We start from the raw sequence: 20,001 nt of genomic DNA, 5'->3' as shown, positions 1-20,001 counted from the left end.
GTAGAATCAGCAAGCGCACGATACTCTGACTCAGCGCTGGAACGAGAAACGACAGTCTGTTTCTTGCTTCGCCAGGAAATAAGAGAATCACCCAAGAAGAAACAATAACCAGTGATGGAGCGTCGGTCAGTGGGATCGCCTGCCCAATCAGCATCAGAGTAACCAGTGAGTACCAATGATGAATCAGCAGAGAAGTGAAGACCATGTAGGAGAGTGCCCTTAACATAGCGGAGAATACGTAATACAGCAGAGTGATGAGCTGTACAGGGACTAGTCATGAACTGACTAACGATGTGAACTGCATGAGCTATGTCAGGACGAGTGACTGTCAAATATATCAGGGAGCCCACTAACTGGCGATAGAGCGTGGGGTCCTCAAGAGGGGCACCATCGAGAGGAGTGAAACGACAGTCTGCCTCAAGTGGAGTCGAGGCAGTCTTGCTGTCAGTCAGGCCAGCACGGGAGATGAGGTCAGAAGCATACTTTGCCTGGGACAAGTAGATACCATCTGCCGTGTCGGAAATCTCAAGACCTAGAAAGTAACGCAGCTTACCAAGACTCTTCATATCAAAATGCTGATGAAGATAGGTCTGCAAATCAGATATTCCAGAAGCATCGTCTCCAGTGATCACCATATCATCAACATATAATAATAGAATAATAATCCCGGATGAGGAGCGACGAATGAATAAAGCAGAGTCATAGGGAGAGGCAGTAAACCCATACTGAATAAGTGCTGAGCTGAACTTGGCGAACCAAGCTCGTGGTGCCTGCTTCAGACCATAAAGAGCACGACGTAGCTTACATACCTTCCCCGAAATGTCTGAACCCGGCGGCGGACTCATATAAACCTCCTCAGAAAGATCTCCATGAAGAAAAGCATTCTTCACATCCAACTGGTGAAGAGACCATCGACGAGCAGCAGCAATAGCCAAAAGACAACGTAGAGAAGTCAAACGGGCAACAGGAGCAAATGTCTCTTCATAGTCAATGTCGTACTCCTGTAAGAAACCTCTGGCCACGAGACGAGCTTTGTAGCGCTCAACAGATCCATCAGAATTTGTTTTGATCTTGTAAATCCATTTGCAGTTAATAGGTTTCTTGCCAGGTGGTAGATCAACGATATCCCAAGTCCCAGTCTTCTCAAGAGCCTGCAGTTCCTCAGACATAGCCTCACGCCACAATGGATCACAGTTTGCCTCACGAAAGGTCCTAGGCTCATGGTTAGATAGAATGGCAGAGAAACAATGATAATCAAGGAGATGAGAAGGAGGACGACTTACACGGGTTGAACGTCGACCAGTGGCAGCAGGGACTTGAGATACTTGTTCAGGAGACGCAGATGAGTCAGCTTGAGGTGACGGGGAAGCATCGACAGTGTCAACAGGAATCTGTGTGAGCTCGGGACCTGCAGAAGAAGGAGATGGATCCAAAACAAAGAAAGGGGAATTAGTTGGTGACGGGGAAGCATCGACAGTGTCAACAGGAATCTGTGTGAGCTCGGGACCTGCAGAAGAAGGAGATGAATCCAAAACAAAGAAAGGAGAATCAGTCTGAAAAGGAATGGTAAACTTGGACTCAGAAGAGAACATCTTATGTTCCCAAAAGGTGACATGACGAGAAATACGAACTCGATTTGACACAGGATCCCAACAACGATAGCCCTTATGTTCTACCCCATATCCCAACAAACAACACAGACGATTCTGAGGCTCCAATTTGTTTCGTTCATGTGGGGGAAGGTGGACGAAACTGACACAGCCAAACGGACGAAGAATGGAGTAATCTGGTGGCTGACCAAAGAGCTTCTCGTAAGGAATGACATCCTGAAGTATAGAAGAAGGCATCCGGTTGATTGTATAGACAGCAGTAAGGGCAGCTTCTCCCCAAAATCGATCAGGACACGAAGCAGAAAGGAGCATGGCACGAACAGTATCTAGAATGTGCCTATGTTTACGTTCAGCCCTACCATTTTGTTGTGAAGTGTAAGGACATGAACGCTGAACAACAGTGCCCTGGGCAGAAAGAAAATTGAGAAAGGTAGAATCATTATATTCCAAAGCATTGTCAGTGCGAAGTATTTTAATAGGACATGAGAATTGTGTTTGAATCATTTTTGCAAAAGTGGAGTAAGTAGCGGCAAGTTCAGAACGATTTTTCAAAAAATAAATCCAAGTAAATCGGGAATAATCATCAATAAAGATTACAAAATATCGATAATCTTTAAATGTACCAACAGGAGAGGGCCCCCAAATATCTGAGTGAACTAGGGAAAAAGGTTTATCAGCAATAGAATGATTATTTGAGAAAGAAAGTGCTGGCTGTTTGCCAAGCTTGCAATGTACACAATCAAAGGATTCAAATTTAATAGAACCAAAAAAGCCTTTAGCAGCAAGAGATCGGAGGTTATGTGATGAAGCATGCCCAAGTCTGAGATGCCACTGATAGATGGAAGAAGGAGAAACGACAGCAGAGATAGAAGGAAAAGGTTGAAGGGAGCAAAGCTCAAACAGGCGACCCGTCTTGCGCCCCGTCCCTAGAATCTGGCCCGTCTGCGAATCCTGAACCTGTACACCAGAAGACGTGAAAATAACAGTAAGTCCCTGCTCAACCAACTGACCAATAGAAACAAGGTTTAATGTTAAATGGGGAATGTAGTAGACATCTTGGAGAGATGGTGAAGTGGCATGACCAGTGTGTGTGATGTGCATGGAGGCACCATTTGCAGTGTGAATGGGAGGCGAGGTGGTGAGAGGTTTTAGAGAATGTAACAGATTAATGTTAGAAGTCATATGGTTGCAACAAGCAGAATCTAAGAACCATTGTCGGTTACCTGATGTGGTGGCTAATGAAGGATTGGCAGATAAAACCTGAGTGAGTAGTTTATGGATATCCATAAGGGTGGGAGTAGTGGACTGAGGCGACTGCAAAACATTTGTGACGGCGGCCATGGAGGAGGAAGAGCCAGCTGTAGAAGATGTGCGACCCAGTTTTGGGCAGTTCTGACGAACATGACCCTTTTGGTGACAATAACGACACTCAATGTTGGGGCAATGAGTGTAAGCATGATCAGCATTCGGACAACGGCGACATCTAGCAGACTTATCCGATCGAGCATCCTTGCGAGGAAAACGTGGGCACAGATGATGGAACAGCCAGAGCAGAATCAGTAGTAGGAGACCGAAGCATGGCAAAGCGAGTAGCCTCAAAAGAGATCTCCTTCATAGCTATATCTAACGAAGGAAGTGGATCACGATGGAGCAATGATCCACGAACAGATTCGTACTCAGGGCCGAGCTTCATCAGTAGCTGAATGACCCTAAGTTGTTCCTCATCAATGTTGGCCTCATCAATGCGATCCCAAAGTGACTGGATAGTAGAGAAGAAATCATCTATGGATTGTCCTGACTCATGTTTCAGTGCATGTAGTGAACTCAACAACTGATAGTGGTGCATGCCTCCGGTAGCCTGGAAACGATTCTCCAGATAATCCCAGGCCTTCTTGGCGGTATCCATTCGCCGGAGCTGGATCTGGATATTCCTAGATGACGTGTTTCGAATCCAGGTAAGGATAGTATGATTCTTACTATCCCAGTCATCAATAGCCATACGATAATCATCAATTTCCTTTGTAGTAGGCGGAGTAGTGGGAGTTCCAACAGGTCGCACTGGCACCGTGAAGTCACCAGTGACATATCTCCACAGCTTCTTACCAATTAGAAAACTCTTCATAGATTCGGACCACAAATCATAATTGTCTCCTGACAATATAACAGTAATACCAGATGCTTCCACACGATCCATATTGAGAGACCTTCGTCCTTCTTTAAGCCTCCGCCAAAACTGCCAAAGCCGCTAGAACGAGCAGATCCAGAACTTCAGAATTTCTCAGATAGTTTGTCTGATGCCAACACCATTTGATCGTATCTGCATGCTGTGACTAATCAATAGAGTGACAAGGGTGACGAAAGAAGTCGTTGCTTGTTAAAGGAGGCTTAGGAGTGACAGCTGATATAGACTAATCATATCAGCCACCTTTATCAGTTTATGGAGAAAGGCGTTCTTCTTCGGCGACCTTTTTGAACCACCTTTTAAGTAGCAAACGAGAAAGGAAGGACCGAAGCGCTACCGGCGTCTTCTTCCGGTCGTGCGTCGACGGCAGAGAAAGGCAGATAACCAGTGGCTGCCTCTTTCCTCCTCTTCCACTGTGCGTCGCCGGCAGAGGATGGAAAGGACCAAGCAGCCTTCCCCTTCCCTTGTGCGTCGCCGGCAGAGGATGGAGGAGAAGGAGAGTAGGAGGCGGAGAGATCCAGATCGCGGCGCAGCCTATGGTTTCGTCGACTCCTGCCAAAGCGGATGGTGGCGGCGAGAGAAGGGATCTAGGGTTTTCCTAGATCCTTAGCCGCGGCGCTCGGAAAAAACGGGCTCTGATACCATGTCGAAAATAAATTTCTATTAATTGAATGAATTAAACAAAGAGGATTACAGCCATATATATAGATAGTTAGGGCGGACCGGTTCATATGACCGGGTCACATAATAATATTAATATATATTATATATTAATATTCTAAGGATGCAATGGCACGGCACCAACTCCACGTCTACCCCGCCGCAACAAGTGACGTCACATCAGGCAGGAAAACAGCACGCGGAGGATTCTGCTACCGGGGGACTCGTGGCGCACGTGACTGAATTACTGCCGGATTGATTAATTAATCATTTAGCCTGAAAAATGAATAGTGTTTAACTGTTTATAACAATTATTGATAATTATTGAATTCAACTCACTGCGCGATTTGTTTATAACAATTATTACAAATAAGTTATACGTATATTGATAAAAAAAAATTCGTTGGACAGAATTAAATTCTTTCCTCCCTTGTCGTAATGTTGTCTTCCAAGGCCGGTTATTAATGTGCATGTATTATTGCGGCTGCATGAATTTGACTGGATATGGCGGCTCGTGCCACGTAGGCACGTACCCTCGCGCTTATATATATGGACCACCGCAAAGTTTGCTCGATTGAACAACAAAGCATGGACGGAGAGGGGGAGACTTCCGGGGAGGGTTCTGGGCCGGTGCCGGCGCCGGCGCCGGCCAAGTATAAGGGGGTGCGGCTACGGAAGTGGGGCAAGTGGGTGGCGGAGGTGCGGTACCCCAACAGCCGGAAGCGCCTGTGGCTGGGGTCGTTCCCTTCGCCGGAGATGGCCGCCAGGGCGTACGACGCCGCCATGCTCTGCCTCCGCGGCCCCGCCGAGCAGCAGTACTTCAACTTCCCGGACCAGCTGCCGGACATAGCGGCGGGCGAGCAGCTGAGCCGGCCCGAGATAAAGTATAAGGCGGTGAGGTACGCGCGAGAAGGCGCGAGGGGATCGCAGGCGCCGGCGCCGGCGAGCGACGGCGGCGGTGGTGATCAGGAGGCTGCGGAGAAGGACGGAGGCGGAGAGGGCGCATCGGGGATTGATGAGGTGCTGCCTCCGGAGTTAATCTACGGCGACCCTCCGGCGATGGACGACGTCGACTGGAACGTAGTGGATCCGGATTACTGGAGAGACGGCGGCGACAACGACGACGACGGCGATATATTTGGTTCGATTCAACTGTGGAACTTTGACGACTAATCCCGCGCATTATAAGTCTTAAAATGAAAATTATGGAAGATATATATTATTGATATTTTTCATCCAAAACTATAAAAAATATTTGTTCCGGCCACGTACCGTCGACGGTCAATCCGTCAGTCAAGGGAATGCCACCTCAACCTTTTGTGGGGCCCTCGGAGGATAGAAACCTGGAAGGATTAACACAAACGAAAGGGTTAGAGGGTGCCGAGAAGTCCCGGCAGGCCGCTCCGACGCTCAAGTCAGTTTTCGGCGAAGATGATAACAAGAAGAAGAATAGTAGTCGTATGTCAAAAGTTCGATCCCCTAAATCATACCTCTGTTGGAGTTGATATACGTGTGAATGGAACATTCCTTCTGCCCACGTGACAGACTATGGCCATAGCGAGGGGGACAGGATCTGCGCTTCGCTGTCGTCTGTGCCAATAGGGAGGCGCCTAGAGGATAGGAGCGAGGTACCCCGTAACTGTCATGTGATCCTCTGTCACTTTTGTCATTTAACTGTGGAGGGAAAACGAGCAGCATTATCGAGGTGGATCTTGAGGGCGCAGCCGCGCAGGCGTCATCCTGTCTCTGTATGACGATTCGTGTGGCTGGCTGTCTGTAGTTCATCGATCTGTCCGTTACCTGGAAGACCTGAGCTTGAGCTAGGATGATGCCGGAGCGGGGTGAGATTGTCCGGGACAGGTTGTAGCCGGGATGACCCAAGAGAACGGGGCGCCGAGGAGCGCTAGTATAGGAATGAGGCAAAGTACCCGGGACTAGATGTATCTGGATTTACCCGGGTACGTAGAGCTCTGGTACGGATAGGTCGGGCAGACTGGGTGATTTGCTTAGAGCTGCATGAACTGAGGAATTACAGCATATGTTAAAGGTAAAGTACTAGGGATGTGTCATCCAGTGGATTAGCCAGGTAAACGAGATACATACGAAGAGTTAGCCAGGCAGTCTGGGTTGTGTTGTGTGAACCGACCAAATCGAGGAGTTTGGAGCGTGTTCGTGAGGTGAAACTCTCGGGAAGAGCCAGGTAGCCGAGCAGAGGGAAGGCCTATAGGACCTTAACCGGCCAGTCCGAGTAGTTTTGGGGGGGGTTTGAGTGATCAGACTTAACCAGATAGGATGAACTATGCTGGTCAATAAGACTTTGCCCGATTTGGGTAAGTCGTGCCCAATGGGCAGGCCATATGGGCTATAAGGAGGATATTCGGGCCTGGCCTTCAAGGCGAGGTTGACCAAAGACCCCTGGACCAGCCAGGTTGGACCCCCTATTAACTCCTTTGCCACGTCGGACCCGGACATGACTTACCACATCAATAATAATTAGTAATTATTTTTCCTCCCTTTCTTTAATTCTTTCTACCCCATATTTTTCCATGGATTTTTTTCCCAAAGGGATGCGATGGAAATATGTTACCTAGCTCCATGTATTACACAGAATAAAATCATAAAGTTGATTATCCTTAAAATTAAAAAAATATTTTTTAAATAGACTGTTCCACTCGAAAAATAAAAAAAATATTTCAGAATATTTTTTAAACGGATATTAATAATTCTATAAAAAGTTGTTCATATTCATGGGCACATGTATGTATACATGAACCTTAATTTTTCTAAGTCATAAACTTTTTCCTCACGCGAAATCCTAACTTGAGTGTCGAAGTAATGTATCGGGATAAACCGTTGGCGTCATTCTAACTCTCCTTTTGAGTATTTTTAAGGTTCCTTCGTTTTTCTCGGCAATTATCTTCAAAAAACGTGCACGTCAGTAGTTCATGAACCGGTGGCTTGATCATCCATGGTGTATTGGACGGAATAAATTGGTGTCGTCTATGAAAAATCTAAGACGAGACGCTACGATGGTTAACACCGAAAGAATTAATGACAATCACGTATCCATCGGAAAGAAAATTTACACCGAGAAAATCTTCTCTAATAACATGTGATCCATCTGCTCTTTGGATTAAAATCCTAAGTTTTTTTCCTTCCTCGTCGATGAAACCTTATATCTTCGATCTCCTCTCCTATCTTCTCCTTCTCTCCCTCGCTGCGTTGAAGACCACTCCTCGGCTTCTAACGGCACCACCATCTATGATCTGCTCCCTCGGTACGGCCTCCCCCCGAGCCTCCTTCCCGACATGGTCAAGTCCTTCTTCCTGAGTTCCACTGGAAGCTTCTCTATCAATCTCGACGACCCTTGCTACGTCGACTTCGAGTACCTCATGTACTACGAGACCAAGGTCTCTGGCGTCGTCAAGTACGGCGGCATCAAGGACCTCAAAGGAGTCAAGGTTAGCCAGTTCCTAATTTGGCTGGAGGTCGACGCCATCAAGGTCGACTTTCACCTTCCCAATATATATACTGTCAGGTTGTATGGATCACACGCAAGCTCAGTGTCGAGCAGTTTCGGACGATGCACTATTGCAATGGGAATAAGGAGCTCCTAGAAGGAGTCCAGAAGCTTTTCAATTAGTCTCTATAGCTCCAAAATGGCGTCACACATATAACAAATAAGTTGGAGAATGTTTCCTACAAGATCTAAATGAAGTATAATTTTTTGAAGGAAAAAAATGTTTTAGCTATCACTGCAACTGCGATAGTGTTAGCTCAAGACATAAACTCTCTAGCAAATATCATCAGACAAGGAGTCATTCCTATCATTATTAAAGTAGAGCCTCAACATTGAGCATAAACTTTTCTTCAGATCATCAGGATATATATTTTTTTAACACTCTTTATCTTATAATTCATTCATTAAATTATTAATCTTTACAGTATTGCTTCATTTAATATTTGTTCACTTGAAGTGTCTCTAGAAATTCTTAGGTGCTTCTAAAAAGTCTCTTGGTCTCGAATCAGTGACATCCATCAGCAATTATCTTTCTCAGGGTTCAATTAATCTCCCTAGACTCAGACATAATCATGGACAGAACTCAAAAACCAATGGCCTCTCCCATTACTAGTGAATCTAAAGCCTTAAGTTGACGACGGACCGACCTCACCAATAAAGGGCTCCAATAAATTTAAACTATTTCATCAACATTAGAAATATAATATTGTCAAATATTTTTCATCATGATTCAGGATATTACAGGCCTGGAACACCGAGCCCTGAGCTCGTGACTTTACCTTACAACAGGCATGAAACACAGAGCTCCGAACTCACGACTTTGCCTTCTGACAAACTTAGAACACCGAACCATGAGCTCGTGGTTTTATCTTACGATAGACTGAAACACCAAGCTCTAAGCTCGCGGCTTTGCCTTACGACAGGCTTGGAACATCCAGCCTTGAGCTCGCAACTTTACGTTACGATAGGCATGGAACACCGAGCCCCGAGCTCGCAAGTTTACCTTACGACATGCCCGGAACACTGAGCCTCGAGAGCTTGTGACTTTCTGGAACACTGAACCCTGAGCTCCCGACTTTGCCTTACGATAGGCATAGAACACCGAACCCTGAGTTTGGGACTTTATCTTACAACAGGCTTGGAACACCGAACCTTGAGCTTGCGACTTTGCCTTATAACAGACTAAGAGCACGAGCCCCGAGCTTACGCTTTTGTCTTACGATAGGTCAACAACACTTAGCCCTAAGCTTGCGACTTTACCTTACGATAAACCTAGAGCACCGAGCCCCGAGCTCGTGACTTTGCCTTACGATAAACCTAGAGCACTGAGCCCCGAGCTCGTGACTTTGCCTTACGATAGGCCTGGAGCACTTAGCCCCGAGCTTGTGACTTTGCCTTACGACAAGCCCGGAGCATCCAGCCCTAAGATCACGACTTTGTCTTACGATAGACTTGGAGTATGGAGCCCCGAGCTCACAATTTTATTTTATGACTGGCCTGAAGCACTGAGCCCCGAGCTCACGACTTTGCCTTACGATAGGCTTAGAGGCCCGAGCCCCGAGCTCGAGATCCTGTTATGGTCACTTCATTCATATGTGGCGAAGCGATGACACCTCATCAAGCAGAGTCTAGTCAATCGAACTACGTCTCTTTCGACTAAACTAATTAGGGATGCTTGTGATGTGATAGAAATATGTTACCTCCACGTGTCATACTAGATAAAGTCATAAAGTCGGTTCATTCTTAATATTAGAATAATATTTCTTAAACAGACCGTTTCACTCGGAGAATAAGAAAATTATTTTAGAATATTTCTTAAACGGATATTAACAACTTTATAAAAAGTAGCTCATACTTATGGGCATAGATATGCATACATCAACCCTAATTTCTCTAAGTTATTAAACTCCTACTTTACATGAAATCCTAACTTGAATGTCGGAGTCGCTTGTCAGGACTCATCTCCGACGCCATTCTAATTCTCTTTTTGAGTATTTTTTCAGATTCATTCGTCTTTCTCGGTAGCTATCTTCAAGAAGCATATACACGTCAGTAGTTTGTAAACTTATGACTTGATCATCCACGGTATATTGGTTGGAACAGGAATAATAATTGATTAATAACTAAAAATAAGGAATTTGGTTAAGGAAGAATTTTGCAAAACCAATTTTGTTTTTAATCTAATGTATGTGATATTGTTAAATTTATTTTTAATTTATTATTCTTGAGGAAAGCTACCAATTTATTATCTGATCATTAACTCACTATAGGTATAGTGAATAGTAAAAAAAGCATGAAAATGAAAGAAGAAATAAGTAGTTACCTATAAAAAAAAAAGATAAATCTCAGTCAGTCTCATGGACTCGCCGGTGAATCGGCGCACCGAGGGAGGCCGGAAGCGGCGGGATCGGGGGTGTGTTTAAGGTGACCGGTCCGGTCCCATGCACGTGTGGAAACCCGACGCGCAGCATGGAAGTTTCCCACATAGCTATTTACACGTAATAAGAAATATATATATATATATATATATATTAGTTCGGCCGTCAAATTATTAACATGTTTTTGGTTAACTAGCCAGGTTCATTAATTTATTTTATATGTCAAATAAATGTAGATGACTAAATAGCTATTAAGTCACCACGTTTTTTTTCTCCGTAAATTTAAAGTGTTATTCTTTTTCAACATTGTAGACTGATATAAATAAATCCGTCTCAATCAAACAGTTAAAAAGCGACTCGGTTCGTTTACTCCTAAAGGGCAAATCAATCAACCCTCAACGTCCGCATAAAATAGTGAGACCAAACAAGAATCCAATGCTTGGATTCATATGTAATCTAAGCTGCCCGACGACAAACATGTGGGGCCCCTGGAACCAGTCAACGCCCGACCGCAAAATTGCGGCTTGGAAAGTCTCAACGTGGTGCACGTGACCGAAGTCCTGCCGGATTGATTAATTAATCGTTTAGCCTGAAAAATGAGCAGTGTTTATATTTGTCTGATTGAATAATTTTGGATGCATTTTGAAAATTGAATTCAACTCACTGCGCGATTTGTTTTGCTTTCAAAGTTTGCTTTGTTACGTTAGTTCCTTTTAATTAATTTCACAAAAAAAAATCCAAAATCTTTTAAATAATAATATAATTATTATATCAAAAATACATATAAGCTTTTAAATATATTGGTCCTTTAATTAACTATACAATGCGTACGTGCATATATAACAATTATCCATTGTTATTAATTATAGTATAAATGTATTATTAGTTTAATTTATGGTCCCAATGTATTTTGATGGCTAGCCAACAATGCTTTTCAACTGAAGAGATTTTGACTTGGCTCGTCTTACAACTTTGTAATTTTTTTTAGATACTCAATTTTTAAGATCTTATTAATCCTCAAAATGACTAATTTATGAAAATTTTCTATCAGTCATTAGAATAAATTTGAAAACGTTTACTACGGACTATCTTAGTCGAAGAGTCTCTACAAATTAAAGAAGCATCTCCTATATATGTATTAGCTAGGTTGACCCTCAATAATATTGCCCTAAAAATATGAACCTCATATTACACAAGGCATCACCTGTAGAACTTCATCTTTTCTCTACAAATTCTAGATTCTCTTTGGTTCGAAGTCCAATCAAATAGTACATATATAATCAATCGAGCGGACCCACAAATAATCAATTAGACCAATAATTGAATCGGAGGACGGTGTTATTTAATTAATTTTTGAAAATTATATTATTTATAAATAGCCCAACTGTAATTTTTTCATATATTTTAATGATATATATATATATATATATAACTTTTATTTGAAAAAATATCACTACGAAACCTTGTTTTTTTTCCTTTTTCTTAAAAATAAAATCAATTAGGCAGCAGCCTTGTGGCCACCCTCAGACGCAGTTCCCATGACGACATGAACCCTCAGACGCAACGTCCGAGTCGTTGTCGCTTGGCTTCCCCGACTAGATCTCCTCAGTGCTCGGACGGCTGCCCAAAAGGTGTTGGTGGTCCATTCGAAATCCTACGGATGCCCCCCGAGCGAGATTTAGATTTGCTTACCGTTTCTGGCGGCGGCGGATCTTTCAAACTAACCGTTTACGTCCGCCGTACGTCACGCATGCATGGGACATGCGCCAATCTACTGCGGCTACATGATTTTGACACGTGCGATCAGGGTCATCTCAAGATTCTACCTTAGGCAAAAAAATAATAAAAATCAGGCCTTTAATAATTAAAAAAAAAGAGCTATATAACATAATCAAAGCCAACAGTGCAATGATAAGCAATATAATATTATCACAGCATGAAATAAATAATCTATTTAATTCCACATGTATTATTATCGCCGCCTTAAATACTGTGATTAAAAATAATTAAGAGGTATGAGCCGGGTGGGAATGTGGGATGGCGTTATATATGGACCACCGCAGTTGCGCTTCATTGCGAAAACATGGACAGGGCGGAGGAGACTTCCGGGGAGAGGGCTGGGCCGGCGCCGGCGCCGGCGAAGGCGAAGTATAAGGGAGTGCGGCTGCGGAAGTGGGGCAAGTGGGTGGCGGAGGTGCGGTTCCCCAATAGCCGGGAGCGCCTGTGGCTGGGGTCGTTCCCGTCGCAGGATATGGCCGCCAGGGCCTACGACGCCGCCATGCTCTGCCTCCGCGGCCCCGCCGGGCAGCACTACTTCAACTTCCCGGACCAGCTGCCGGACATAGCGGCGACCGAGCGGCTGAGCCGGCCCGAGATAAAGGACAAGGCGGTGCGGTACGCGCGAGAAGGCGCGAGGGGATCGCAGGCGCCGGCTCCGGAGAGGAGCGACGGTGGCGGCGCCGGCGAGGAGGCTGCGGAGATGGACCGGGGCGGAGAGGGCGGAGAGTGGATTGATGAGGTGTTGCCGCCGGAGATAATCTACGGCGATCCTCCGGCGTTGGACGACTTCGGCTGGAGCGTAATCGATCAGGATTACTGGAGCGACGGCGGCGATAACGACGGAGATATTTTCGGTTCGATTTCACTGTGGAACCTTGACTGACAAATCCCGCGCATTTTTTTAAGTTTTAAAATTCTTTTTCTTAAAGTTTTAAAATGAAAATTATGGAAAATATATTATTGATATTTTCCACCCAAAACTATAAAATATTTTCCACCCTTCCTCTTTTTTTTGCCCATGTTTATCTTGCCCATGTTTATCCTTGGATTTTGATGTCATTGAAAAATTATTCATCCGCTTTAGCCATTAATCTCAATTATTAATTATAGTTGTCTCTATTAATATCAACTACTGAATTGTTACATGTATGTGCAATCATGCCCAAATACAATGTTTAAATGTTTGACGAGTATTTAAATTTAAGCAAAGAACTTGAATTTCACTTGTATGACAAGTGTGCAAGGGAAGTCCAAGGAGATTGAGGGTTGGATGGAGAAGTCTTTGTAAGTCGGACGATTAGATGTAAGACACGAAAGTCTAAAGAGATCGAGGGTGGAATTCTTGGCATAAAGAAAGTCTAAGAAAATTATGAGATCGGATGCAAAGGTGGATGAATATTCAGAGATGAGGAAGCTCCAAAAATAAAAATCTAGAAAACAGGATGTTTATTTAGCATAAGTTACTCGTGAGACGACGAGAGTGAGTTAGATTCATTTCAACTATTAGGATGATTGAAAGATATGCATCAATCGATTGATAGAATCTAATAATCGACTAATATATTAGTGAGGGAGAAAAGAGGTTTGAGTTTAAAGGTTTAGGTGATATCTTGAATTAGAATTTACCAATTGATTGTTGGTTCCAACAATTTGACTAGTGGTCAAAACTCTAAATTCGGGTTGGAACACACTAGGGAAAAAGGGTTCATTGACGGTTTTTTTCCATCAAAATGAATTCAATCGGTAAACATTTAAAATCACCAAACAAAATAAATTTTAGCCAGTAAATAATTATAATTATAGACCCAAATGAATATTTGACTAATAATTTTTAAATTTTTTATTGGTCAAAGTTAGATTAAGCAAGTAATATATATTTAATTTTTTACTAGCAAAAGTTAAATTTGATCGATAATATTAATTTTTTATCAAGCAAAATTAAATTTAATTGACAATATTAAATTTTGTACTTATCAAAGTTAAATTTGACTAGCAATGTTTAATTTTTATTGGTCAAATTTATATTTTATCTATAATTTTAAATATTTACTCGCCCAAAGTTAGATTTTGTCAGTAATTATAAATTTTTTTACTAGCTAAAATTCAATTTGGCTGGTAATTTTAATTTTTTACTATGTAAAGTTGAATTTCACTTGTAAATTATAATTTATTTCGTCATCATTTCTATACGCTTGTTATTATGCTTTCACTCCTCCACAAGCTATCATATGCATCTCCTCTTTTATTTTAATTCACCGTAGATGTCAAGAAATGATTAATTACCGGTTAAATATTTTTTATCAATTTAACGGTTAAAATGTATAGTAGCTTGTATTATAATAATTTATTATTGATGGTCAAATTTAATTATTATGTTTTAAGTTTTATTTAGTTAATTAAAAATATTTATTAGTCAAATATATTATTCTTTAAATAAATTATGTTTAAAAGTTTAATAGATTTTTTTAATATATTATTCTTTAAACAAATTTATTGATTTTTCTTCTGCATCGCTAACCACCATAAATAATTTATCGGTTTTTCTAAAAATATAGCTAATAATTATATTAAATTTGATTTCTAGAAAATTAAAAATATCATTTAAATTTATTTTGATGATTTTGTCTGCAGATGTTAATTTTTTTAAATAAAAAATATTATAAAAGTATCAAAAAAATAATTGATCAGTAATTATAATAAATAAAAATTAATATTTCTATTATAATGGTTAAGTTTTGATAAACTTATCAACAAATTTTTTTATTTATATCAATTTACTTTCTTTTCCTAATTTTATTATCGTTAATTTTTTTTCTTAATTTTATTTATATTAGTTTAATTTTTCCTTAATTTTATTTGCCCCTAACCCTTCCTCTTCCCAACGCGAAACCCTTACTCTTCCTCTGCTAAATCTTAATCTTCCTTCCTATTTGACATTGGAAAACTCCTTCTTATATTTGATGCCGGAAAACCCTAAGAAATCTTTGTTCATCCTCCATTTGATGCGGAATCAACAAGGAGCAACGGCACTAAGCCTTCTTCTTCCTGCCTTAATTCATCGAAGAAAACAGTAAGTGTCAAATTGTGAGGTATATATGCGATTTTCTCATTTAATTATAGCATATCACTTTGTCTGTCTGGTTTTGATTATGGGCCAAATTGCGAGTTTATTATGGGCTGCTTTTAATTAGGACCAGATTAATTAATTAATCCTATGAACAGATGAATAGTTTGCACTCTATACGAACCTTTAAATTTCCATGGGGGTGAATAGCTCCAATCGCTATTCGTCTTGATCTTATGCTCATCGTTTGAATGCGCAATGAAAACCTTGATTATATTCGAACGTGACTTTACATGCATAACTCTTAGCTTGAGATGACTAGCAAATCTAAGGGTCTGCATGCGCATGCCAACAAAGAGAGTTTTCTCTCTTGGAAAGAAACTACGCAAGACTCTCCTTTTTCTCTCTCTCTAATATACGAGTATGAGACTTCTCTCATGAGACATCACCACCAGATCCCAAGGGCGTTAGGAGCGAGAAACTACGAAGAAGACTCTTATAGATTTCTTCCCGATCCTACGAGATTCCGCAACGCACAAGGTAATCACCTCAATTAAGATCTAACAAAAATATATCATATTCAAAAGATTAAATATTAAATTTTTTATTCTAGACGTATGCAACTCCAATATCTCCCTCTCTCTCTCCCCTCATGAAAAGTAAATCTTTCTCTCCATTAAATATAAAAATTATTTATATAAATGCATACAATTTTAACATATCTCTCTTTCGCTCTACTCGTGGAAAATAAATCTCTCTCTCTTTCTCTCTCACCTGTCAATTTATACACCTTGAATTTTTTTTTAAAAAATTTAACTACTAAAATTAAAATCAAGATTTGACATCAAATCTATATTCGCCAAACTCTATTCTTTCATGTGGTTACAAATTCGTAGCAATTCAAATAGTTTAGGTCTATTAGTAGATTTCGGTAAAATTCACTGATCGAAATCTTGACCTAGATAACTTCGATTACACCCATTTCAAATCCTTTAAGTTTCTGAAGTGTCAAGGAGTCCAAATGTGTTCTTTATTATTTTTGGACTTCCCTAGTAGTGTCAAGGAGAAAAAAATTTTCAAGTAAAACGTTTGGGTTGAAAGTTAACATAATACTGTAGCATATTTGAGGAATTTGAAATAAGTAAAGGAGAGCACTTTTGGAGTTCTTGTGACCTTAGAAATTTGTAAGAGTTGAAATGCGTATAATCTAAGTTCATTAGGTCGATTAATGGATTTTGATTGAAATCCACTAATGAACCTAGGCTATTAGAATTTCTATAAACTTGCATCCATCCGATGAGTAAAAGGAATGTAGATATGATATCAAACTTTAATTTTAATTGAGGACATGGTGTAAGGAGACCAGGCCCAACTTTGGGTTGGTATGCAAGGGGTAAATTGAGAGTACTACATTTCTAAATGGGTAAAGTAAAAATATGAAAATTTCATAATTATTTGAGTGAAAGAAAGAGGAGAGGTTGGGGAGCGATATTTCAAAAATATACTATATAATTTGGGTATTATGAAAATTACTTAAGCGAAATAAGAAATTTTGAAATCTACATGAATAAAATATCATAACATTTTCTATAGCGAACGTAAAAATCCATCTCAATCAAACTTTTAAACAACAATCCCCCTCTCGATAAATGAGCGTGTTATCTCAACGATAGCTACTCTTTTTGGCTTTTATCTACGTGGATGACCGATTTTATTACTGTCCCTATGGGCATAACTAATGTATGGGGTGAACTAAAGGGAGGGGAAGAAACTATTTATGTCTTTTTTATTTGAAAGGAACATATTAACGTAACATGTGTTAAAGGAAAAAAAAAGATTAAATATATAAAATTATAAAAATTCTTTTATTTCTTAAAATAAATCTACATGTGAACAAATATGTATAACTTATTAAACCTATGAATATAAGATTTTTTTTGTCAAAACTATTTTGTGAGACCAACTAAAATTAATATTTACAACTTAAATAAATAAAATTTTTTAAAAAATAATGAGTAGACATACAATAATCATAAATATAAAATCTATACATTTTGGTACGACAACGGATAAATCAGTATTTTTACATATATTTCTATAAAAATTTATTTATATAAAAAAACTAAAAGATCATGCTATGCGATAGAAATTTAAAAAATTTAGATTAAATAAATTAAATAAATTATTTGGGATTAATATTTTAAAATAGGGATAAAATTGGAACAAATAATATTTAAAATGAGAATAATACATATATTGTAAAATTCAACATGATAAATTGAAACAAATAATATTTAGAGTTTCATGTTATATTTTTCATATAGCGTATCATTTTTATTCATTTAGAATTGTTTTCTTCTCCCTTACACCCTAAATTAGAGTGTAAGCAAATCTCTCTTTTCATAGGTAAGAAAAGTTAAAAGTTACCTTTCCCTTTTCTTCTCTTCCTCACTCCTTTCCAAACAAGGTTAAAAGTTCCCTTCCTTTATTTACCCTTCCTTCACCTCTTCCCAAACAATGCGTAAATTGGTACTCGAGTGATAAAATTATTCAATTGGGTAAGGATCGATTCCTACTAAATTCTTTCTTTTGGAATTTATATCCTCCACCTAGCTAGGAAGTCATTTGATTTCATGATTTACTTCTCTCATCTCTCACTATGCGACCAACGATGAGGAGCGTTCAAAGTGAACATTATCGTCTTTGCTGCAGTGGCCGATATTGTTTTCTTATCGACACCCGAATGCCGTGTAACGGCCAGGCTACGTTCGTTTGATCCAAGTCGGCCAACGCAAACGGTCCGCATAAAGACAATGCTTGAATTCATATAATAAAATCTGCGGACCAGGACAATCGCGTCAACCCAGTCAACGTCCGCCGCAAAGTAGGACGCAACGGCAAGGCACTGACTCCACCTCTCCCCGCCTTAATTAACATGTGACGTCACATCTGACATCACAAAGGTGACGTGTGCACTGACTGAATTACTGCCGGAATGATTAATTAATTAATTAATCGTTTAGCCTGAAAAATGAATAGTGTTTATATTTGGCTGATTGAATAATTTTGGATTCATTTTGAAAATTGAATTCAACTCACTACTATACGCGATTTGTTTTGATTTCAAACTTTGCTTTGTTACGTTCCTTTTAAATTCACAAAAAAACATCCAAAAGCTTTTATTATTGTGTTATGATATCCATTAACATTAAATTAGCTTATTAATCTTCTAATTATCTACCTGAGCAGATAGATTAGACCAACACAGTAGAGTTAGATAGTTCAAACATGTTGAATGAAGTTATACATATATAATGAAAGTCTTTATAATATAATAATAATTCATCGTGAATGAATAAATTAAATATATTTTTTATTTAAAAATCAAAAATATAATTATATTAATTACAATGACTTCATTTTTAATCTCAAAAAGCAAAGACATAAAATTTATAAATCAAGACATAATTTTTGACTCAGATATTAAAACGAGACAATCTTTGATACAAAACGAAGCTTATTTAGAGATGTATTTTTTAGTCAAATCGATTCGACTGATTATGTGTATCAATCGATTAATTTGGATTGAAACCGAACAAACATAAATTAATTTGATGATCAAGGTAATCAGTTGATTGATCAGCGTAATCAGTCGACTAGTATTTGAAAACCTACAAATTAAAATCAGATAGATTTCAGAAGGTTCAGAAGTGGTTATTTGATCGTTGACCAAATTAGTCGACTGATAAAGTATATCAGTTGACTGATAGGTGAAAATCAACTCTTACAATAACTGTATAGTAGGTTTTCATTTGAAGGAAAAGAGCTAGTTCTTGAGGGTTTAAGGAAGAAGTGTTGTTGCATTTCCAAACCAACAAGAGACTATTCCAAGCAACAAGAAAGCATTTAAAGTAAGATTTCATTTGAAAAGTATTTTTGCTTTCATTTGTATTTGTATTCTTGTTTCTTGTTATATTATTGTGTTCTTATAAGAGCAAGCTTGTGAGAGGCTTATCCGCCTTCAGAGGATATCCGAAAAGAGGTAAAAAGCTCGAAGTGGACCCTTGGATTAGTCGCCTTAAGGAGATGGATACCAAATAAAATTCAAGAGTTGTGCATGTGGAGTCATATTTGAATCAAGGTTTCCGTTGCACATTCGAACAACTAGAGAATAAGATCAAGATAAAAAGCAATCAAAGTTATTCACCCCCTCTAGTTCACATGGATCCTAATAATCCTAGCGACTGCCACCATTAATCCTTCTCTTACTCGGATATTTTTTGAAGATGAAGAAACTTCTTACAACCTTATCACAACAATATAATAACGAAAGAAGAAGACAATTACAAATGAAAGTAAAATAATTTTACAAGATGAGAACTTCGCTTTGATCAATGTTGGTAACTTTGAAATGCTCTTATTAGTCTAAAAATGCAGCAACACTTCAACCTTAATTCCCCCAATAAATCTGATTGTTTAAATCTGTAAAATAGCTCTTTCCATGAGTTTAATCACTGTCAGTTAACTAATATACATAATCAGTTAAATTGATCCAGAGTGTGATCTTTTTCTCTAAAAAATCTGGAATTTTATTGGTTCTGAGTCCGATCAAACAAGCAGGCCCACAGATCAACCAATTAGACCAATAGTTGAACCGGCGGACGGTGGTATTTAGTTTTTGAAAATTAAATTATTTATAAACCGTCCAACCGCTTGTTTTCGCCGTACACAAACACAACGACAAGAAACGTCGCTACGATTTTTTTTTTTTCCTCCTCCTTTTTTCTTAAAAACAAAATTAAAATTAA

General features: G+C 39.5%; 2 protein-coding genes and 1 pseudogene across 2 annotated transcripts; 2 read left to right on the top strand and 1 right to left on the bottom strand.

The window, feature by feature from the left end:
• Window positions 1-2,309: 2,309 nt before the first annotated feature.
• On the bottom strand, window positions 2,310-3,856 carry LOC141815501 (uncharacterized). The gene is made up of 2 exons (XM_074703449.1): window positions 2,834-3,856; window positions 2,310-2,567 (listed from the first exon to the last, which is right to left on the bottom strand). The coding sequence occupies exon 1, from the start codon at window positions 3,802-3,804 to the stop codon at window positions 3,103-3,105; it is 702 nt and encodes a 233-aa protein (XP_074559550.1). The 5' UTR covers window positions 3,805-3,856; the 3' UTR covers window positions 2,310-2,567; window positions 2,834-3,102.
• Window positions 3,857-7,617: 3,761 nt separating this feature from the next.
• LOC141821590 (uncharacterized) lies at window positions 7,618-8,104 on the top strand (annotated as a pseudogene).
• Window positions 8,105-12,433: 4,329 nt separating this feature from the next.
• LOC141821589 (dehydration-responsive element-binding protein 1D-like) lies at window positions 12,434-13,012 on the top strand. The gene has a single exon (XM_074708969.1). It carries the CDS (start codon window positions 12,434-12,436, stop codon window positions 13,010-13,012), a length of 579 nt encoding a protein of 192 aa, XP_074565070.1.
• Window positions 13,013-20,001: the final 6,989 nt, after the last annotated feature.

Source organism: Curcuma longa, chromosome 2 (genome assembly GCF_044706935.1).
Source record: "Curcuma longa cultivar G26 ecotype Majalengka, Jawa Barat chromosome 2, ITB_CL_G26_1.1, whole genome shotgun sequence".
Classification (NCBI taxonomy): domain Eukaryota; kingdom Viridiplantae; phylum Streptophyta; class Magnoliopsida; order Zingiberales; family Zingiberaceae; genus Curcuma; species Curcuma longa.
The sequence above is the reverse complement of the archived record's forward strand: the minus strand, read 5'-3'. Positions and strand labels throughout refer to the sequence as shown.

Coding starts and splice junctions, on each gene's coding strand:
- LOC141815501 (XM_074703449.1), bottom strand. CDS start 3,804: ATGGATCGTGTGGAAGCATCTGGTATTACTGTTATATTGTCAGGAGAC.
- LOC141821589 (XM_074708969.1), top strand. CDS start 12,434: ATGGACAGGGCGGAGGAGACTTCCGGGGAGAGGGCTGGGCCGGCGCCG.